This window comes from Morus notabilis, unplaced genomic scaffold (genome assembly GCF_000414095.1).
Source record: "Morus notabilis unplaced genomic scaffold, ASM41409v2 Scaffold115, whole genome shotgun sequence".
Taxonomy (NCBI): Eukaryota; Viridiplantae; Streptophyta; class Magnoliopsida; order Rosales; family Moraceae; genus Morus; species Morus notabilis.
The window spans coordinates 831,274-854,266 of NW_010361020.1; the positions used below are offsets into that span (position 1 = coordinate 831,274).

The window sequence follows — 22,993 nt, forward strand, 5'->3', positions numbered from 1 at the left end:
GTTAATTTAAGTTTGACTTAAATTGGATTTTGAATTTGAGTCAAAATTGGACTGTAGGATAAATGATGATTTTTTATTCCTTCCCTATCTGATATTGGCGCCTACACACAGATAAAATTCCCTATCCATGGCCGGCCATTAGTGGATAAAGGAAGGGAGACTTTGTTCCAAATTCAAATGGGAGATAATTGATAAGCTTTATCTTAAAGATAAAGATGAGACTTCTTCTAGGAGTCTAACTACTATTCTATAAATAAGGAGGTAGTAGAAAATTGTGAGACACAATTTTTGACCTATTACTTTTAGTGTGGCCGAAATTCTTAGTGTGGGAAGGAAAATTTTTTCTCTAAAAATTTCACATCGTGCATGCGTTGGTATTTGTGGAAATTTGAGTGTTTATTTTAACATGTTTTGTCTTAGATGTGCCCACACACACGTGTTCGTGGATTCTAGGAATTGACGTGGAAGATATTGGTTTTCTAAACACAAGGCTTTTGAGCAAGGATTGTTCATGGTCAAAGAACTCAAGCGATCATCCTAATCGGCTGCTAGGTATAATTCATAATTGAGTTCTTATAAAATAAATTAATGTGATTAATTTATTCGTTCATAAATTAATATAATTTATAGAGTATCTCAAAGGTTTTGTGAAAATTTTTGTTACACGATCCACTGTCCTCATGCTTCCGTATCTGAATTCAATTCGGAAACCAACAGTAACATTATATGAAACCATTTTTCAATAAGTTAATTGCGCCTAAAAGCCACTAAAATGTGTACTTTACTCTCCCTTAATTGGGACATGGACAACACATGATCTATATGCCTATAATTTATGTTGATGCAACACAATGTCACGACCCAAGGATAGGGTCGCGATTATTGGGGTTTAATTTAATATTTAACTTAATTAAATTAAATTAGTTAAGAAAAATCTGTGAAAATAAAATAAAATGTACAAATACCAAAATAGATATTAAAATATATTATTCTGGAGTCTTTCTTTTACAAACAATATTTAAAACAATCCATAAAGTTCAGAGAAAATAGTACAACTCTGGGACAATGTCGACCAATACAGTTTATATACAGAAATACAGTAAAAACTGTAAATTCGAAACAAACTAACCACTTCGAATCTCGCGGCTTCAATCTATTGGCATCCACTCGCCATGTTATAAATCTAAACCGCTAACTCTGGAAGGAGGGGTTAAAACATTGAAAATAGAGGAAAAGTTAGCGAAAAGCCTAGTATGATATAATTTTATAAAAATAATTAAAAGTACTCACGGTCTAAAGAAACACTCAGAATCAATCATCCTTTAAAGAGAGGAAATACTGACATAATAGTAGCAAATACCTAAATAATGAAAATTTGCAAAGCCATAATATCACCACTGAGCAAGAAGTGACCCGTACGGGTTTCGAGACCTGCCCCTAAGGATACGATTCCCATATCCCGATATCTGTGGCCATCATGCATTTTATCATTTCTTAAAATATCTCATTTTAAAAAAATATTCATATAAATATCTCTTAAAACCCCATTTAATACAATGAGAGTTAGATAACATAAGTCATGCTATTTCCTCAAAATTATTTTTCTTTTAACATGTTTTCTTTTTAAAATATTTTCATAGACCAGAATCATTGAAATCATGGCTATTAAGAATATGAACAAGAATATCCTACCTTTTGACAATTTAGTCTACAACTAACTTCACGTTGTCCAACCGTCTATTCTTGAAGCTCCACGGCTCGCTCTGAACCTCAACGAATCCATTTGATTCACCTCGATCTGCGTGCACAATACTAACTTTTCAACGGATTGAATTGGCACAAACAAAGGTCATCGTTGCGTTCAGCACATCAAAATGACTCAAGATATGGTCTCAGATCTTCGATCGGACGTCGGGAACCTCAAGAACTGAGACTCGCCAGAATCCGGCCACTAGCAGCGGCGGAGGTGCCGGAGCATATTTTCACGGCGAACTTGGGTCCTACCCCCCCTAAATTGACCCTTCTGAGTTCAATGGTGCAGTCAATGTCACCCAATTCGGCATCTATCTACTCCGATCAAACCCAAAAACACTGGCAAAATCTGGCGACTCTGATCTTAATTCTCCTGCTATGGGACCTCAAAATTTGTTAAGGCCTTTTGTTACACACTTCTTTCTGAGTATTTTGACACCAAAATGACGACGATCTAACGGTTAGTTCGTTGGAACTATCCCTTATCTCCTCGAACGGCGGCGGCGGCTCCGTTTTCTGGCAAACTGCAGCAGGACCGTGAAATTGGCATAGGGGGTTTTCTCAGTGTTCTTCTCTGAGTCCATTGACACTGGCGGTGTCAAAAATGACGGCCGGGAAGGAGGTGAACGGCGGTGGCAGGAACTCCGGCCACCATGGATGGTGGTGTTCCGGCCAAAAATGAGTTGTGAAAAAGAAAGGATTTTCTTCGTCTCTTCGCTCTGAATTCATAGGAACTAGAATCACCTTGATTGGATGTCGGACGGAGGAGATATCCCGATCGGAAGCTTTGGTTGTTTTCGAAACTTCGGCCGGTGATTGTGGCTGATTCCGGCAGAGTTGGTGGTCGTGCGACATGTCAACGTGCTCAACTCGTCGAGATCTTTACAATGAGCTAGGAGGTGTAAAAAACGGACACCGGAATTCTCATCGGGGTGTTTGGCCGGCGTGGAGAGAGAAAGGGAAAGATAGAGTGACGATGGAAGAGAGAGAAAGAGAGAAAAAGGAGAAAAAGAAAGAAAAATGAAAAAAAAAATAGGCTTGGGTTTTCTGTGCAAATTTAATAATTAGACTTTAAAGTCCAATTTAAATAGAGTATGGAATGACTCATTATTTATGTTCTAAAAAATTAGTTACTAACACTTTAAAACTGTTCGGGGGATAGTAGTGTTAATTTCAAAACAATCTTTTTTAAAGAAGAAATGTCATTTACATGATAATTATAACTGAAAATCTTTCACTAATTTCATATTAATTAATATTAACCACCGAATTTGATTAATTAATCTCAATTAATTTAACCGGATGTTATACACAAGTCCTAGTTTTTCATATTTAAAGGTGGATTTAAACTTGGTCATTTGAAAGTTGAACGTCAAACTTTTAACTTTCAAATATAAAGTCTCTGAATTTGACAATCTTTAGTAGTATTATCTGATCAATAACAAACATTAGTTAATAAACGGAAATTATCGGTTCTAAGTGCTAAAATTAAGAAGGTCATGGACTCATGGTTCAACTTGTCAACCATTGAACTCTTTGGTTGCACTTTGTGCAAATATTATTGGACATTCTGTTTGTTAATCGACGTCTGCTAGTTATTGTACCATGATTACAACATATTTTCAACTTGAAGTTCCTATTTTTCAGAATTAAAGGTTTGAGATCCGATTATTATATTCAACCTTCATCAATAAATAAAAAAATAAAAAACCTAAAAATTAGTATGTTTCGTTAAATAAGTGCATTTTTAACTTACCCAATTGATTTTGTGGGCGTGTGAGTTATTTGCACTATATTGAGTCTCGGCTCAAGTTGAGAATAGTGTTTGAAAAAAAAAAAAAATTTACTCATTTATTTTATTTTAGGAAATTTACTACTAATAGTTTTCTATTTTAACTTTCAATTCTGTGTCAGTGATGTAATTTTGATCAAATATTACGGTCGGAAATTGACTCTAGTAGAAAGGCTTTATTAAAGAAAGTTCTTTAATTTTTTTTTTTTTTTAGTTAATCTTATAAATGGGGTCTCTAGGTTTAGCCTCAATTTCACTTTAATACTTGACTTTTCAAACGTCACATAATTAGTATTTGAGATTTTTTATGTTTCAGTTTCAGTTCTTCTGTTAATTTTGTGTTAATTATTTGACGAAATCTGTAGAAATTATAGGCTAAAATTAAAAACATATAGGGCTTATTCTTTTGAGTGAAAAACTCAAAAAAATGCAACTCGAGTTACAATTTTATTCGAGTTCATGTTCTTTTAAGTGTAAACTCGAGTTTAAACTCGAGTTTAGGACTAAAACTCGAGTTCAAGTTTCCCCTTCAACTCGAGTTCAGAAACTCGAACTCCAATTAATGAATAGTTTTTTTTTATTCTTAAAAATGTTATAACTTTTTCGTTTTAATTCTGATTGAGTAGATTTTTTTTTCTATGCGTTGACAACGAAAAAACGAATGAAACCCGACCCATATACCCTATTAAAAATTTTCATCAGCGTTGAGTTTTATTAAAATGTTATCTAAATACAAATTTAAGTTTTGACTCACTCAAACACAAACTCAAAAAGATTCTTATCTCAAACTATAACTCAAATGTACACAATCAAACACAAACTCAAGTTACAAGTTCAACTCAAGTTATAACTCAAGAATTATCCTCAAGTTAAACTCTAAAAGAACAAGCTCATAAAGTTTAGAAACTAAAATAATATAAAAAAACTAAAAGTTAATTTTTACAAATAGATCTAAAATTTGAGCGATTTTTAATTTTAGACTCTTATTTACACAAATTTTATTAAAATTTAATGCCTATGAAAAGACTGTAATTAAAACGAAATAAAATCTCAAAAATCATTTATATAATGTTTAAAAAGTTAAAAACTAAAGTAAAATAAGTGTAAACCTCGTGAACCATTAGTCGAATTAACCCCTTTTTTTTTTCAAGTGAAATCTAACTCTTTGGTTAGCGATCTCAATTTTCTTTTGCCGACGTGGCATTATTATGCAAAAGCGTGGGAAATAATTAAAAGGATAAACCAACAACCTATACGGTCGTTACATCCTGTTCTGCAAACAGGGAAGATACGAAGACCGACCAAAGCTCCAAAATCCTCATCAATGGAGTCTCTAAACCCCACCATAACTTCCAAACTATCTTTCCACAAACCCCTTTTCGTCAAACCTTCTCTTTCTCACCGCAACATCTCCAAATCCATATTCTTCTCTCATAGTAAGAGACCTTTCTCATTTACCACCACTTGTAAGCTTAAGAGCCCCCAAGATAACAGGAAGAGCCAGACTAGCATAAGCAAGAAGATTCTGCTCTCCGAAGGCGCTCCGCCGCCGCTCGCGGAGGAGGGCGGAAATGAGGAAGCTGTTGTGGGGAGTTCTGGGAATGACAGGAGTGGAGGAGGAGTGATGGGGATGGTCAAGAGATTGCCAAGAAAGGTTTTGGCGATTTTGTCTAATCTGCCCCTGGCTATTGGAGAGATGTTCACTGTTGCTGCTCTTATGGCTCTTGGTATGTTACTGTGAGTTTTTGTTGAATTGTGGATAATGATATGTGGTTTTTGAGATTTTTTGTGATTTGGGTTTTGTGGTGTTAAGCTTGGAGTCTGAGAAATGTGCTTAATTCACTTTGGTTTATCTTGATTTTGGGTGGGGAATATTCCTAAATGTAATGAGAAATGTAACGAGTTTGAAAGGCAAAGTAAAAGGAATTTTAATGACTCTTTCTGGTGTTTACTAAATTTAGAAATATAAATGTTAACAATGTAATTACTAAAATAGTCTTTTAAATCGTTTGATAATTGTTGGCTTATTATATAATATGTGAACTTTTAAAAATAATATATATAAGTAGAAGTGTTAGGATTCGCATTCTGTTTTCTTATTCTCTATATTTCGTGGGGTTTATCAGTTGTGAAGAGACTAGCCCTTTATGTAGATATTTTAGAGAACTATTTCATCGCTAATGCACTTATTTTCAAGCTTCTTTTGGCTTCATTTGGGAATTTCATGTGCTGATAAAATTCAAAGAGGTTATGAGAATATATGCCATTTGTTCTTGCTCTCATGGCAGCCTCTTGTTATGTTCTGCGTTTGGGCTCTTATCCTCATTTCATAGCTGTGATGCTTTGTGGTTTAGAATTTGTGATTCGGGTTTTGCACTGTTGAGCTCGGAAGCTGAGGAAGTAGACTTAATTTATTTGCTTTGATTTGTCCAAATCTCTTGTTGACACTTGAAATAATTAGATTATAACAAATTCTCTAATTTTCCAGCTCTTTTAGCTCCATTTATAAACTTCATGTGATTATGTACCATTTCTGCAAGACCTTATATACTGTGTTTTAAAGTAAGTAGGCCTTGTGTGCTTTAAATGCTTCTGCAGGAACCATCATTGACCAAGGCGAGGCCCCGGATTTCTATTTCCAGAAATACCCGGAAGAGAATCCATTTTTGGGATTCTTCACTTGGAGATGGGTTCTCACTCTTGGGTTTGATCACGTGTATTCCTCTCCCATTTTCCTTGGAACTCTTGCTCTGCTTGGTACATCACTCATGGCATGCACTTACACGACACAGATACCACTTGTCAAAGTTGCTAGAAGGTTTGATTTCCTTTCACATGGTTATCTTCACCCAAACGTTTATGGCTTGAAATTAGTTGGGTGACTTTTTGATTAACCAAGGGGTTTGCGCGTAAAATCAGATGGAATTTTCTGCATTCTGCGGAGGCCATCCTCAAGCAGGAATTTTCTGATACTCTCCCAAGAGCATCAGTGCAAGATTTAGGCGTTATTCTAATGGGATCGGGATACGAGGTTAGTACTATCGCAACTCCTTTTCTTGATCCTTCTGATTTCCTATTTGATTTTTATTTAGTTAGTGGTCTTTTCTTCCATTTTTTGTGAAATTTAATTGCTTTAAGTTTCATGTTTGATACCTTAATACCTATTCTATGTATAAGCTGACCTGGTAACTGATGGAAACCTCAACGGTTTAGCAATGAACGGAACAAATGATGGAAAGTTTATTAGGTGATGTTCGAGAGATCACCCACTCTCCTACACAACTCAATTTCTACAGAATTCTCTCTAACTAACTTCTCAGCCTCCCTCTCTTATTTATAGGCTCCCTTACTAACACTAACCCAATTCAATTATCCTAAAACTTCCTCAACAAGACTCTTCAACAAACTATATCTACGTCAACGCTAATTTTTGGCGTTTCTTCCTCCTACTATAGACTAGCAGCGTCTGGTTCTTATCATTACCCCCCATTCACAAGAACCTTGTCCTCAAGGTTCAAGTGACCTCTCTTTGCTCCGCCGTTTGGCCCCCCGGTGCTTCCTCAACTATAACATCAGCTCCAGCCCCATCATCTTCATCCACCGCTAAGAGGAGAACCTGTAGTTGGGGGTTCTTACAGACGTGGCCGAACCGCCATTTCTCCTCACACTGGAAGCATAAACCCCATTCTCTCCTTTGCATCTCAGCATCAAAAATTTATTGTCTGAAACCTTCACTGCACCGAATGGGTGGAAGTGGAACATTAGGTTGTTCCTTGTTGACTGACGTGTTGGACCGAGGAGAGCTAATATTTGTCACCTCTGAAAATCCCTTACTGGACATTTGGTTCATGCATTCATAACCATTCTCGTTTTACGTATGTTTTTAATGAGAGAAAATACTGTAGCGAGTCACGAACCATGATTCGAATCATGGCACGAATCCCCCTTCCAAACATTCCAAACATCCCATTAGTGTCTCCTGAAAATTTCGGTGGTGTCCAGCTGGAACCACTCACAAAACTTTCCCCCACCGCAGATTTTTGTGGCCCATAATAATCCCTAAAAATTCCAGTCCTCTCCCCATTCGGTCCAGCCCTTTCCCCAGTCGGTTTGTGTCTTAGAAACCGCCCCACTTGGGCCCGTTCAATGAACGGAACAAATGATGGAAAGTGTATTCGAATCAGCAATGGAAATCGTACACAGGTGATGTTCGAGAGATCACCCACTCTCTTACACAACTCAATTTCTACAGAATTCTCTCTAACTAACTTCTCAGCCTCCCTCTCTTATTTATAGGCTCCCTTACTAACACTAACCCAATTCAGTTATCCTAAAACTTCCTCAACAAGACTCTTCAACAAACTATATCCACGTCAGCAATAATTACTGGCGTTTCTTCCTCCTACTATAGACCAGCAGCGTCTGGTTCTTATCAGTAACCTTGTTTATAATGTACTTAAACTATGCCTGGGCAGTTTTATATATTCGTTCTGGTTAGATTTCTACTGTTGGATCTCATCTGCTCAACTAGGATGTTAAAGAGCACTTCACTGACCGGGAAATGATGTCTTCATTATACGTGAATTAGTTTTTGTTGTATGGTGTAATATAACATGGAAATTTATCACGGTAAAGCTGATTGGAAGTGTGTAGCAACTCTGTTTTTCAGCTATAAAATCAATATAGAATCTTAGCACCATGAGGGCTCTCTCGTAACTGCTTTTAACTTACCAGCATTGCTCTATGGTCGTCTTATTAACTTACATTTACGGCTGTGTTTCACAATGATTATTTTGTTTGATATAGGTATTCCTGAAGGGACCGTCCTTATATGCATTCAAGGGGCTCGCTGGTCGGTTTGCTCCTATTGGAGTACATTTAGCAATGCTGCTCATAATGGCAGGTGGAACTCTTAGTGCCACAGGGAGCTTCAGAGGTTCAGTCACAGTGCCGCAGGGGCTGAATTTTGTCGTTGGAGATGTATTAGGCCCAACTGGTTTTCTCTCTGCTCCTACCGAAGCTTTTAACACAGAAGTTCATGTCAACAGATTCTACATGGATTACTATGATAGTGGGGAGGTAGATTTTAATGTCTCTCTATCAGCTATACTTGCTCTTATCATGGACTTTCTGATGTGAAAGGTGCCATAGACAGTTGATTTTTTATAAGCATTAGTTTGGTTGCTGTGATATTGTACTCTGCAAAGCTGTCATCAGAATGTCTGCAATTGATCATTTATGCATGAATAGTACTAGGGACACCAACTCTAATCTTGACTTTTTTTGTACCAACTTACGTGGCAGCATATTCTCATCTTTTCACTGGTAAATGTTTATTGTTATGAAATGACGTGCCTGTCTAGAATATTTATGATCACATCTTTAGAATCCTTTGCTTCTAACAGTTTAACGCCTGCATGTTTTATCCTTTCTTCCTTTTCATTTGGGAATGTCTAAAAAGGCTTATAGTTACTTGCTTATCGCAGCTAAAGAAGTAGATGTTTTTACCTAACTCCCCCCTCCGTTTTATGCAATAGGTGTCCCAGTTTCACACTGACCTTTCGTTATACGACCTTAACGGTAAGGAGGTGCTGAGGAAAACAATAAGTGTAAATGACCCCTTAAGGTATGGCGGGATTACTATATACCAGACTGATTGGAGTTTTTCAGCACTGCAAATACTTAAGGATAATGAAGGGCCATTTAACTTGGCCATGGCACCTCTTAAGATAAATGGGGACAAGAAGCTTTTTGGGACCTTCTTGCCAATTGGAGATGTGAATTCTCCTAACGTCAAAGGAATGTATGTGCTCTTCTCGCTGCTCTTTCTTCTTTACTGCAACTTTGATTCGAATACCTCTTTAAATGCTGGTAACAAAGATATCAAGGAATAAAATCAGGATCTTTTTCCCCTACTTTGAGAGGTTTCTCTCAAGTTCCAACAACGACATCCTATAAACCACTCAATGCAGTGAAACTGAGAGAGTTATGCAAGTCTTGTTGCCATATGAATAAGCTGTAAAAGGTCTCGTATTGTAAGTAACGGGGAAAAAAGATAAACTGAAGCTTCAGTTTTACTGTAAGTAATGAAACTAACCATTTCTCTGTTCTACCCACTCCTTTGTTCGTAAACAGATCAATGCTTGCTCGTGATCTACAATCCATCGTCTTGTACGATCAAGAAGGAAAATTTGTTGGGATCCGGCGACCAAACTCTAAACTACCAATCGAGATTAATGGAACTAATATTGTTATTGAAGATGCAATAGGAAGCAGTGGCCTTGACTTGAAAGTAAACGCTAAAAACAAGTTATTATACTACACAATGTGAAAATCTCCGGTTCTTTGTATTCACTTCTAATAACATTTTGTTCTTTGCTAGACTGACCCGGGAGTGCCAATTGTATATGCTGGATTTGGTGCTTTGATGCTCACCACTTGCATCAGCTATTTGTCTCATGCACAGGTGAGTTTTTATTCTGTGTTTCAGCTTTAAATTTCTATATGCTTTAAAAGTTATGCCAGACTTTATATAGTGATCACTGAATGCACCTTTTGTTGTTGTTTAGAAACTGATCTTTGTACCTTATTTCAAATTTAACAACGCATTAGGATTGAGAATATCATTTAATAGAAAAACAGTAGTAGTTGTAATTCGGAACAATAAGGCTCTTTAGCACTTGTGGCCCTTGAACGTTTTGTGTTTTGGAAATTTAGTCCCTGACCTTTGTTTTCTTGGGAAGTCTCTGGATGGTAGCTACTACTCCAACGGTTAATGGGAGTTAACTTTTAGGGAATTCTAGGACCAATTTCGGAACTAAATTACCAAAATGATAATAATAATAATAACAACTATTTTTGAGGGACTAAAATGCCAAACTTCGCATGACGTTAACCTTGATAAACAAATTGGAGTTAACTCCCTTAATTTCTACTATGTTGTAAGGATTGTTCCCACTGGTGTCCCTGAATTTTAGTGTCATTTCCAGTTTACCTTCTGAACTTTAAAAACTCTCATTTCGTCCCTGAACTTTGAATTGTTCTCACTTAATCTCTTTTGTTGCAATTTCTGTTAAAATCAAAAGAAAAAAGAGGGAATTAAGTGTGATCATTTGGTTTTTATGTTTCTTTTTAACATAAATCCAAATAAAAAGACCACGTGACTGTGTTATTCTCTTTTTTTCGTTCTATTTTTAACATAAACTGCTACAGAAGGGGTTAAGTGAAAACAATTTAAAATTCATGGGGTAAAATGAGAGTTTTTAAAGTTCAGAGAACAAACTGAGAATGACTTTAAAATTTAAGGAGCATCAATGTTAATAATAGATATTGTAAATATTAGGACTAAATTGCTAAGAAGAAAAAAGATCATAGACGAAAGTGCTGGACTACAAGCAGTTTTGGGGTATAGTGTGTTAGAAAAAACCCCGAATAATAATTCCAACTTTATGAGAATTAAATTCTAATGAACTGTGGAGACGGTTTTCAACATGAATAAATTGTTAGTATTGCCGTTACCAATTTAAGTAGTGCTTGTTTTGCCATTGTTGAGTCCTTTAATGAAATAAATTATCAATTGTGTTCTTATGTTCCTTCTTTTCTTCTCTGCTCATCAAAAGATATGGGCCTTTCAAGATGGAACAGCAGTGGTTGTTGGAGCAAAGACTAATCGAGCGAAAGCCGAATTTCCGGACGAGATGAATCGCTTGCTCGATCAGCTTCCAGAAATAGTTGAATCGTCTTCTTCCAAGTAATTCAGTAGCTTAGCACCAAGCTTGGGAGTTATTTCACATGCAACAAAAGAGCACTTTCTGTTGGATACTAGCTACCACATTCAAGTTTTTGAGGTAAAAACGCAAAGAACGTCAACAATTCAATTTGATTGTGCAGTTCAGCAATAAGCAAAAGGCACTTTCCCAACTCATGAAAGCAGAAATGAGAAGATTTACGATTAGTGGTTGATTTACTTTTCTGAATGTATAGGAAAATTTTGGGTATTTATGTCATGGTTGATAACATATAATACTTCTTTATCACCAGCTGTAACCTCACTTACTTCTGTAATACAATAAATAATACAAATGTTTTTTATTTTTATTTTTATTTTTTTAGGAACATTCAACAATATAATTGAATACAATGCAATATATTCTTCATGAGTGCTTCCACCCTTTTTGACGTTTTCAAAAGGCATCAATTTTATAATTGTGTCAATAATAAGGTCCAGTCTGGCTGCTGTTTGCAGTCTACGGCACCTCTTATGGTCAAAGAACTTGATCTTTTGAGCAATAAAAAAAAAAAACCCTCTATTACTATACGGCAATGCAAGTAATTTTGGGGTACATGGAGCTTTTTCTACAAAGATACAGCATAGCCTTTCATATCTTAATTATACAACAATGAAGCTCTATAACATAAGCTCAGTACAACGGGGAAGTATAAACATAAACCTATCTTACATTACGCTAGTTGCAACGCTTCTTCCAGCATAGCCTTTCATATCTTAATTATACAACAATGAAGCTCTATAACATAAGCTCAGTACAACGGTGAAGTATAAACATAAACCTATCTTACATTACGCTAGTTGCAACGCTTCTTCGCGTTTGAGGTCGAACACCTTGATGAGAACATCTTCAACAGCCTAGTTAAAAGAGTCCAAACGGGCATGGATCAAAATCATTGTTAAGAGAACTAACTAAGAATTCAGTTTGATATAGAATGCAGTTTCTCATAGCTTGCACACAAAAAAAACACTGTTATCCAATTCGAAGTTCAAACTACTAACGTTTGATTCATGGGTTCAGAATCATGGTTCATAATTCTAATTTTTGAAATTTAATTTTTTTTTTAGAGAAAAATACTATAGCGAACCAATAACCATGATCCTAAACCAGGCCAGAACCCTCGAAATAAACAAAGGGAGAAATTTACCTTATCTGGAGTAGAAGCACCCGATGTTATACCAATCATGAGGGGACCCTTAGGCAACCAATTCTCTTTCTCAACCAATTCTCCATGCTATCAAAAAAATCACAAGGAAACAAAGATAAGAACATAATGTAAATTGGTATGGTTGTAGAACTGATTGCAGCGTGACTCTTATCAGTCCAAACTTACATTAAGCTTGTATGCTATTCTGTTCCCAGGACCTATTCTCTGCTCACTGTCAATCCAATACGAGGGTATTCCCCGCTCCTCAGCAATCTCTTGTAGATGAGACGTGTTGCTCGAGTTCCAACCACCAACAACTAGAATAAGGTCTAGATCATCCTCTACCAGCTTGTACATTGCATCTTGACGCTCCTGAAAAAGAAACGTATAAATTACTTTGAATCTCACTGAAGATTCGTGAATCCTCAACATAACCATTCTGGCTAGCAATTTGGGGTTAAGCAGAAAACCGAATTAGCTTCAAAGGATGTGCAGGTGTGTAGTTGCTGCATTTGGCGCTGTGGAATGTTCTTTCCTTGGGCAATCTTGCAAATAACCAGACCAGGATATATTAAAAGAAGAGGGAGTTACCTGAGTTGCATCGCAAATTGTGTTGAAGCTTACGAAATGGTCATTGACATTTTCCACTCCGTATTTCTGCATCAGAGTCCTCTCAGCCAATTTCCCTGCAAATAGTAAAACAAGAATACTTGAGCAACATTCGACAAAAATGGCAGCGGTTCCTTGTAAGATGATAGCATAACCAACAAAAACTAACCAATCTCTTCAGTTTCTCCCTTAAGCATGGTAGTCTGATTTGCAATGCCAACCTTCACGAGGTCCTTATCGGGATCAAACCCGTCAGAAACTGCATACTTAAATTTCTGCAGGCAAATCCAGTAACAATCACTAAACCCACGTATATTTTCCTATAAGTTGTTCAAGAAAAGTATATTAAACAAAGCAACGGCAATGATCAAACCTCCAGAAACGCCGCTCTAGTTGAGCTAGATCCATCAAGCGCACCGCCAAGAATATAATCACACACATAGGTCGCCTGAATCAAGACAAAGAAAGCATATATTTTCGCCAAAGGAACCACAACATCTAAGCTATAAAAAATAAAAAATAAATAAAAAAACCCATGCCCACCTCTTGCATGTTCTTCACAATAATATAAGTTCCAGCAAAAGAAGCAGTTGCTATGGTCTCTTCATGGGAATATTTCCCATGAATAATAGAAGTGTAATCCCCTTTCTTGTGCTTCTCAACGGTATTCCACACCTTCACAAACCCAAAACCACCAATCAATTTAACAAAATTTTCAGGTTTTTAGGCTTAACAAACAAAGACAATTATAATTAATTGAAGAGGCAAAATTCAGTTTACCTTTGAAACCCAAGGACAAGTAGTATCAACAATTTGTACGTTTTTATCACTCAAAGTCAACATCTCGTCCACGGCAGCTCCAAACGCAGGCAAAATCACAACATCACCTTTGTCCACAACCTCGAACTGCTTATTCCCTTCCTCAATCGGAATATTCTCCACTTTCATCTCCTCTAACCTCTGCCAAAATACGCCCAACAAAATTCACAATTTTGTTCAGAAAATCAGAAACAGTGAAATTTCAAAGCGTAAGATTAAAACCTTTTGACGGTTGAATTGTAGATAATTTAGCGTTTTGTTTAGACAATCGGAAACAAAATTTGAGTGAAATTTCAAGTGGAAAACTAAAACCTTATTAGCCGTTGGATTGTGGATAATTCAGAATTTTGTTCAGACAATCAGAAACAGACTTTGAGTGAAATTTCAAAGCACAAAAATTAAAACCTTGTTGACGGTGGGATTGTGGATAATTTCGTTAGTGATCCAGATTTTCTCATCGGGAAACTGCTTTCTCGCCTCGTAGGCGATCTGCACAGCGCGCTCGACGCCCCAGCAGAATCCGTACGATTCGGCCAACTTCACCGTCACGTTTCCCCAGGTGTACTCGTTCCCGTTCTCCTTCAAAGTCTTGATAATATCACCTGAGAAAAATCCAAACAATCAACAAACAACCAAATAAGAAGAACCGAAGAAAATCCTCGACAAGAAAAAGGAAAAAAAAAAAAAAGGCTTGAGCGAGTAAATTACTGGTGTACTCGCGGTTCATGAGCTCGAGAGTCTCCTCCTTGTGGCCGAAGCCTTTGCGGTTGTAGTTCTTGCTTCGCGTCAAGTTCTTCCGGAAAACCTTGGCGTCGAAGTCGGACTCGACGGCGACGAAGGGAGAAGAGGCGGAGGAGGAATCGCCGGAGCATCTGACGGAGAGAGGTTTCCGGCACCGGAGAGAGAAGGTCTCCGGAAGGAAAAGGTCAGTGCGGGTGGGGATGCGGCAGAGCTGGAAGGCGATCGCCATGGGAGGAGGTGCGCACGATAGCAGAGAATGGTGGACGGAGGCTAGACTAGGTAGTGGTGCGTATTTTATCCCAAGCGTGGACGAAAGTGCGAGGTAATTGTGTGCCATTTTTTTTTTGGTGTGTTTTTTTTTTCTTTTACTTTTTGTGTTGTTTATTTTTGTATTGTTTTGACCAAACTTGTTTTTGGCACTTAACGAACATAAGGATCACATTCAAAATGTCGTTGTTGGGATTCCAGTCTCACGTTGGTTGTTGGAATGGCTGGTTTTGCAATTATCATTATCCTTTTTATTATATTTTTAATTAAAGATAAGCCACGTTAATCACTCTGCGACTTTTTTTTTAATTATAAGATTTTTTAATTATAAGCAATCTCTCAACCTTGACGTTTATGCATTTAAATTCTTATCATTTAATCTAGTTAAAATTATATTAAAATAAAAAATATATATAATTTTAATTTTTAAAATAAATATATTAAAATTAATTTTTAAAATTCTCTTAAATTATGATCATTTTAACAATTTACCTTCTAAATTTTAAAAACAACATGAGAGTTATAAATTTAAAACAGTGGCAATTCTTTAAACTTGTTGTACCTCAACCAGTTTAGAGGTACAACAAAACTTTAGAGCCCGTTTGGTTGGAAGATTCATTCTCTGATTCGAATCATGATTCATTGTTCGCTACAGTATTTTTTCTCACAAAAAACACTCACAAATCGAAAATAATTCTAATCTCAAGGTTCTAATTTATGAACTAAATGGGCTCTTAAACTCAACTAGCCAAGAATTGAATATTTAAAAAAAAAAAAAAAATTGACGCTTTGTGTGGGAAATTAAAAAATGGTAAGACGCCAACGCAGGCGAAATTGGTGGGTTCTAGAGACCAAAATATTGTCTAATCTCTGATCTCTCTCTCTCTCTCCCTCTCTAAGCAGGCTTTCTACGACTCTTCAGAATATCAACTACTGAGGTAGCTGAACGTGAGGCCTTTCTAACAAAATATAAAAGACCATTTCACAATCAGTCAATTCCTCCTCAATTTTTAGCGTTTCTGAACTACTGCCACCATAAACTAAAACTAAAAACCTTCTTTTTTTTGGTGGCCCACGTTTTTATTCATTTTTCTGGTCAAGCAATCAAGCAAATGTGTCGTCATATATTGATTTTGCCGATTTTGTCAAATGTCAAGGAACCACGCACACAAAGTTTTCTCCATATTTTTCCTTCTCGAAGGCTCGTAAAGGATTCCTATTTTGTTTACGGGTTTAAATTAAATTGTTTGAATTAAAATTTAAATTTTTATGAGAAAATATTATAACAAAACTAATTGAACCACGATCAAACTCTCAACCAAGTAGGCCCTTAATTTTTTTTTATGATTAATTAAATGATGGGGTAGAACTCCGTTTTGAAACAAAAGTTTGTGCCATATTTTGTTAATTTTACAAACTTTTCCAATTAAAATTGTAATTAATATAATGCTAAAAAAACATGTGCTATCATTAGGGGTAATACAATTGAAGGCTCCTATCTAGTCTAGTATATAGTTATAAAAGAACATTATTGTTGAGCGATGAAAGTATGAGCTGCATTGATAATAATCTATAATTAAATTAGGAATCTTTACGGTGAAGCAAGCTATTTTATTTCATTGATGAGATTATTTTTTTAACGGTTAAATTTGTACAAGTTCGTATTAAAAATTTACAGCACACTGCACAGAATTGCTCCTCTGCAGATCTGACCGTTGAAAAACTAATCAAACGGTGAAAACACAGTTCCGACTGGTGAAACAAAATAGCTTGCTCCAGTGTAAAGACTCCCAATCAAATTATAAGAAAAAGATGTAATTTTCTTTTTTAAAAAAACTAATGTATTTTTTAAATGGAGAAATTTTATTTAATAATTAAGTCAATATAAACTCTAAAATAGTAAAAAAATGATCACCAAATACAAGGATATTCTACCACGGATAAAAACTGGATCCACCAGTAAAGATAAATGAGGCATAAAGACGAATACGAGTGTTGATTTCTAATGAGAAAAGACACGCTCGACACATTAACAATCGAGCGCAACAAAAGTCCGTTTAACAAAACCACTACAACAATTGGATAAAACTAGTAGACCGAGATCAAAAGACTTAGAACACTAGGATCACTCACAATATCGCATATGATCAAACCTAATGGGATAAACCTATCACCACCATAGAAAATGTGAGATGACAACTTTTGTTATTACATGACAAAAATATAAAACTGAAATGGTAGAATCTACATCACCTTTATTACATCAAAATATAAATAAAAAACAAGATAAAATTCCTCAGCTACACATACAAGATCCTTAGGATGAGACGACGACTAGATCATAAAGAATAGATCAGCAAGGACCCATATGACTCCACCACCAACGTTGAGAGCTCATCCACGCATAATACGCAAGAGATTTGACATGCACAACATGGTCGATCAAAAAACTAGCACCTCATATCTCTTCTTTCCATGAAGTCGCCACTAATACTATAATCATTGTCATGAGATTTAGAACTCTGTCTTTAAATTTAGAAATCTGACGACAAATTAAGAGGTGAGATCGGACTATAACCTTAAAAAAGAAAAATAAACCGTGCATAAAAAAAAAGAAAGAAACCCTACAGATAAAAAGGGAGAGAGAGAAAAGGATGGTGTGAAAATAATTAATCCTTTTTCTTTCTTTGTAGAAATGATATGATTTCTTCGGAATTCAATTAATGCATTTTTCTGGTCGAGTTATGTATTACATTTGGCAACTCTCTCACTTCTCTGGTGTCTCACTTTATTGAATTTGTCAAGGAACCGTACAAAAGTTTTATCCATCCTTTTTCCTTTTTGGAGGCTGGCTAAAAAGAAGTTATGATCATGCAAAGGATAGCTGGATAAGCAATTAATTGATCAAATCCTTAAAATTGGAAGCAAAGCATAGCAAATTTACAATCATGAAACGGAGGAAAATTAGTAGCAAAAAAATTAAAATGAAATAAATGAGAAACAGGGGAAGGATGAAGAAAGCAATAGAAAGAAAGTACACCGAGTTTGAAGGAAAAAAAAAAAAAAAAGTACATGCAGCTCGGACAAACATGAATAGGTCAAAACAGAGAAAAAAGCAGGAATTGACAAAGAAGATCTCTCTCTCATTTGACTTTGAAGAATCTATTATCTTGCCGATTTAATATTTCTATTTTGTCTTTTGACCATTATGGATAAATAGTGGCAACAAAAAGACCATTGAGCCCCAAGTGTAAAACTAGTTACTAGTGCATTTAATTACAAGTCAAAGTTGTTGGAATAGATGGGAAACGGAGCCATAATCCATACAAACTCATATGATGAACACCGTCGTCCTCCATAAGCAACCTTCTAATTTGCATTTCACAAAATATTTTGTTTCATGCCATGAAAGAACCGCCTTTACTCTTCTTAGCAATGTATATTATATATATATATATACACACACATCTTTATAGTGTTTGTAAATTGGTAAAATTAGCAACAAAAAAAAAAAGAAAAAAAAAAGAAGAATTAAAAAAATAAACTTTCTATGGTGTTCTCTTTTTTAAGAACACCGATATTTTTTATTTTTTAACTGTTAAATCTATATAAAATTTATTTAATCTACATATTTTTTTAATCTAATATGACTAACAGTTAAAAAAATAAGAAACATGAATATTTCTAAAAAAGAAAAAAATATTGTAGAAACTCTATAAAAAAAAAAGGATCTATAGTTGTACTCGAGGCTACCAACACAATCCTGAGACCTGACATTGCAAGGACGGATCTTGTCATCTTAGGTGTTTATGACAATATTGTTTTATGTTTATTTCTAGGATATTTTTCCAATATAAATTTTTACTCATAGAATTAGTTTTTAACGGTTAAATTTTATTAAAATTATATTACATTAAAAAATTATATAGAAGAGATAATTTTTAATATAAATATGACTATGAAAACATAATTTTTTTAATAGTTATTTTTTTATTCATTTGTTGTATAGTTTAAGTCCGTAGATTCGAATATAGTGTTTGTCTTTTCTATTGGATTTTTAATGATTTGTTACTCATCTCGAAGGAATTCTATTATTTTTCCATTAAAGTCCTATATAGCGCATTTAAAAAGCACACTGGCTATAAGGAAAAGTTATATTTTGTACATAATTATGTTTATGAGGAGTTTTGAATTATTTTTAGGGAATTTTTAAGATAGAATTTGTCTTTTTAACTATCAATAAGTACTGTTGTCTTAACTATTAAATTAAAATTTTAACAGAATCATCTGTTAATATAACGATTTTGTGTCATGCGATGCAAATTTTTTATGAAACACACATAAATCAGACCGTTGAAATATTATTTCAACGGTTGAAATGAACTAAGGGCGCATTTACTTCACTAACTCAAATTTATTAATTTGAGTTAAAAAAGTGGATTTGAGTTGCAAAAAAATTGAATTTAGTTTGGACTTTGAGTAAAGTGTTTAAGAGGAGATTGATTTGACATTTAAAACTTGAGTTTTGTATTCACTTGTACTAAAGTCAAACTCTAATTATAAAATAAGTGTCATTTTCTGCAGAGACAATTCGCACTGCATAACCAAACTTGAGTAATGAAAAAACAAGTAGTAAGTGAAACTCACCAACTCGAGTTATTACTCGAGTTTGAAATTCGAGTTGCGTTTAGTGAACGCATAACTCAACCTAATTTTACCCTCGAATTGAACTTATTCGAGTGTGATCTATGAAGTGAACGCCCAAGATTTTTCCAAAAAAAAAAAAAAAAAAAACTAAGATATATATTGAAGGAAAAACGACACCTCTCTTGCGGTCTAATTGAACTGTCGTCAGGGAAGAAACAATAACGTATTGTCCTTAATAGCTTGGTTTTGTTGTCGTTTACCTTCAAAACGACATTCATCTTCATCCTTTAATTAAAAACGGCAGGGTTTATGTCAAAAAATTAACATTTCATGACCCTCTCTCGCCCAAGTCTTAACGTACTATCGTTCAAGATTTAACACGGCATGCCGTTCACAGTTTGGAATTTTTTTCATGTAAACAAAAACGACATTTTGATCGTCTTACTTGAACAAGATTAAACCCAAATTCGGGGAGGGTTTAGGCTTTAGGGTTTCTCAGTCACATCCAATTTGATTCAGACTCGACAATTCTGTAACAATGGAAACGAATCAAAATCAGAAGGACAGACTTCAAAAATGCGTTCTCCCATCCTCTGTTTCGGCTTACCGTGATCCTAATTACTGGTAATTCTATACACACATATAACTGGCAATTCTATACACACATATACGCACATATATATATGTATGGATATATGTATATATGTATCTGTTTTGTATAATCTTGTTGTGGCATTTTCAGGGATAAACGTTTTTCTAATGAAGAGCACTACGAGTGGCTCAAGGACTATTCTCAATTTCGGCACCTGGTTCAACCCCATCTCAATCCCAGTTTTTCTGTACTTCTGCAACAACTTCCACTCTTTTTATATATTTGGATTTGGATTTCCCATTTCATATGGTTTTTGTTCCATTTTTACTTATAATTCTGTTTAGCAGCTAAACGATGCGGGTACTTGTGAATATTGGGAAGACAATATGTGCTTTTAGAAGTTAGATAAATTTTTTTAGGCAAAGGCTTAAGTCGTTTGCGAATTATTGTTTAAACAGAATAACGCCCGTTTATATCACCGATTCAAGGGCGTTATTTTACCGATTCGAGTTTTGATACAGTAAAAAGCTTTTAGAAATAATCACATCCAACTTTTTTGCTACAGTAAAAGGTTTTTAAATAAAGTCACATCTCAACTTAAATTAAAAACTCCAATCAACGAACTAAATGAGCTTTTTAAGTGTCCTTGATAAGTATACAGCAGAATATATATACATATTGGAATTGTCTTTTAAGTCCGGCACCTGAATCGATCAGGCACATTTAATTTTTTTTATGCCCGTATAACATTGTTAACACTCGGTTTTCTTCAATGTAACATTCAATAAATATAGTTCAATATATGTAACACTGAGTGTTACACGTGCAAAAAATGTTGCACTTATGAAACAATGATGTTACATGTACATATTAAAAAAGTTACATTTATCGGATTATATGGCTGCCGGAGTTAAGACTTTGTCTGAAAAAACTTAGAAGTCTAAAAGTTCTTATGGTATACCTATTTATTTTTGTGGCTGAATGATCTGCTGCTCTTGGTTTCCCTTGGTTATGCAATGGACAATGTTGCTATAGAAGTGGTATATTCATCAGCTTTTCTTCTATTTATTCTGCATTTAATGAAAAATTTAGCTTATTTTGGCAATTCCAGGTTTATGAAAATTGAGAGCGCTGCAGGTTTTGGAGCTAGGCTGTGGGAACTCACAGTTGTCTGAAGAATTGTACAAAGACGGGATTGCTAAAATAACATGCATTGATCTCTCAGCTGTTGCAGTTGAGAATAAGAAGAAACAATTGCTATCTAAGGGGTTTAAAGGTGTGATGATGTATTTATGCCTATACTGTTTGTTGCTTATTTCTTTATGCGCTCATGCCATCTGGGCTTTTTAGGTTCTTAATGAGAGGAATTAGAGTGGTTTTTAGGAAAAAATACATATATTTGCTTGTATTTTTGTTTAAATTGAAGAAATAGGATCAGGTTGATAATTCAATTCTATTTTCACGTGTAGTATATTTACATTACTTTGCATTTGGAGCGTTCAAGTTGTTGCATTGTAAGTTTAAATAGAAATTGGATTTAGCTATGCATATAAATGTACTAAAAAACTAAGGCCTTTGTAAAAATGACTCGATGGGAAAGTTTTATTAGTAAAATAACTTTTAAAAAAATTTGTATTTGTAGAATGACTATGGAACGACCAAGAATGACCACTTTTTACAAAGAATGATTGGGTGGTCGTTTTTCATAAAAAAATGAAGAAGGCCATTTTGCCAATCTCACTTTGTTAGATAGTCACTCTAGCAAATTTCTCCTAAAAAAACGTGTTAATACATTACAACATTTGAGAAATAGAGAGCATCGGATGGAATAACTTCAAAAGTAGTGGTTGTTTCAAGAAATTGCCTTTGTTGCTTTGTTTTGAAGTTAATGGTTGTTTCAAGAAGTTGCCTCTGCTGCTTTGTTTTTCCATTGAAATTGTTCTTTCCCATTGTACTTGAAACTGATTTAAAAAAAAAACATGGAGCAATGTTCAACTTGCGGTAAAATGTAACATTTATCTAGACTGTAATCACCTAATTTCTTTTTGAATGCATCTGGTATCAGACATAAAAGTTCTGGAAGCTGACATGCTAGACCTTCCTTTTAGCAACGAGTCTTTTGATGCTGTTATTGAGAAAGGAACCATGGTAATTGTTCGATCACCATTGTTTGCCGTTTACGTTCGTTATTATTAAGTGTTATTCTCATAATTTCTTCAGCAGTTTAATTTCACCTTCAAATGAGATGAGTGCATATATCTTATTTTGGATTTTGAAGGAGGTTTTGTTCGTGGACAGTGGCGACCCGTGGAATTCAAGGCCCGCAACAGTAACTAAGGTCATGCAGATGCTTAAGGGTGTCCATAGGGTTTTGAAACCAGATGGGGTTTTCATCTCGATTTCTTTTGGTCAGGTTGTGAAGTAGATCTTAAATATTATGGTTCGCAATTACGTCTTACCATGTTCTTTCTTTATTCGGAACTTGTTACTATGTTCTTACTTGTAGTGTATCTCTCACAGCCACACTTCAGGCGTCCTTTTTTTGATGCCCCAGAATTTACATGGTCTCTTGAATGGAACACTTTTGGTGATGGATTTCACTATTTTGTCTACGTCTTAAAAAAGGTTAGTCCAAAAATTTAGCTTGTTAATGCTCCCTTTGACGAATGGCATATCACTCTTATCTTCTGTGACTGTGTACCTGGAATTTTTATGAAAAGTAACTCATAAGTTCCCTTTCTTTTCTTTCTTTGTTTTTTTTTTCCTCTTTCAAAATTTAACTTAATTTTTGGACTCGAACTAAATCTAGTTCTCCATTGAATTCATGATATGATGAATAA

At 35.1% G+C, this 22,993-nt stretch overlaps 3 protein-coding genes across 5 annotated transcripts in view; 2 read left to right on the forward strand and 1 right to left on the reverse strand.

The window, feature by feature from the left end:
- Positions 1–4,807: 4,807 nt before the first annotated feature.
- On the forward strand, positions 4,808–11,659 carry LOC21409593 (cytochrome c biogenesis protein CCS1, chloroplastic). Of its 2 annotated transcripts, XM_024165469.1 has the most exons (9): positions 4,808–5,271; positions 6,143–6,362; positions 6,464–6,575; positions 8,351–8,623; positions 9,082–9,124; positions 9,215–9,347; positions 9,680–9,836; positions 9,927–10,010; positions 11,164–11,659. In XM_024165469.1, the coding sequence occupies exons 1-9, from the start codon at positions 4,869–4,871 to the stop codon at positions 11,296–11,298; spliced, it is 1,560 nt and encodes a 519-aa protein (XP_024021237.1). In that variant the 5' UTR covers positions 4,808–4,868; the 3' UTR covers positions 11,299–11,659. The 2 variants fall into 2 exon arrangements, with proteins under 2 accessions (XP_024021237.1, XP_024021236.1); XM_024165468.1 differs by having other exon boundaries at positions 9,082–9,347.
- A 164-nt stretch (positions 11,660–11,823) lies between these two features.
- LOC21409594 (4-hydroxy-3-methylbut-2-enyl diphosphate reductase, chloroplastic) lies at positions 11,824–15,056 on the reverse strand. Its single transcript, XM_010097923.2, has 11 exons — positions 14,615–15,056; positions 14,312–14,508; positions 13,868–14,047; positions 13,631–13,762; positions 13,461–13,535; positions 13,257–13,362; positions 13,070–13,164; positions 12,665–12,850; positions 12,479–12,565; positions 12,117–12,188; positions 11,824–11,998 (listed from the first exon to the last, which is right to left on the reverse strand). The coding sequence occupies exons 1-10, from the start codon at positions 14,982–14,984 to the stop codon at positions 12,123–12,125; spliced, it is 1,494 nt and encodes a 497-aa protein (XP_010096225.1). The 5' UTR covers positions 14,985–15,056; the 3' UTR covers positions 11,824–11,998; positions 12,117–12,122.
- A 4,987-nt stretch (positions 15,057–20,043) lies between these two features.
- The window catches only part of LOC21409595 (endothelin-converting enzyme 2), a 3,200-nt gene continuing 250 nt past the window's right edge, over positions 20,044–22,993 (forward strand). The window contains exons 1-6 of one of the 2 annotated variants that reach the window (XM_024165573.1): positions 20,044–20,185; positions 20,304–20,400; positions 21,291–21,429; positions 22,219–22,301; positions 22,432–22,566; positions 22,674–22,778. In XM_024165573.1, coding sequence (XP_024021341.1) covers positions 20,100–20,185; positions 20,304–20,400; positions 21,291–21,429; positions 22,219–22,301; positions 22,432–22,566; positions 22,674–22,778 — 645 coding nt within the window. In that variant the 5' untranslated portion in view covers positions 20,044–20,099. The remainder of the gene's footprint in view (positions 20,186–20,303; positions 20,401–21,290; positions 21,430–22,218; positions 22,302–22,431; positions 22,567–22,673; positions 22,779–22,993) is intronic. The other variant, XM_010097924.2, reaches the window with a different exon arrangement.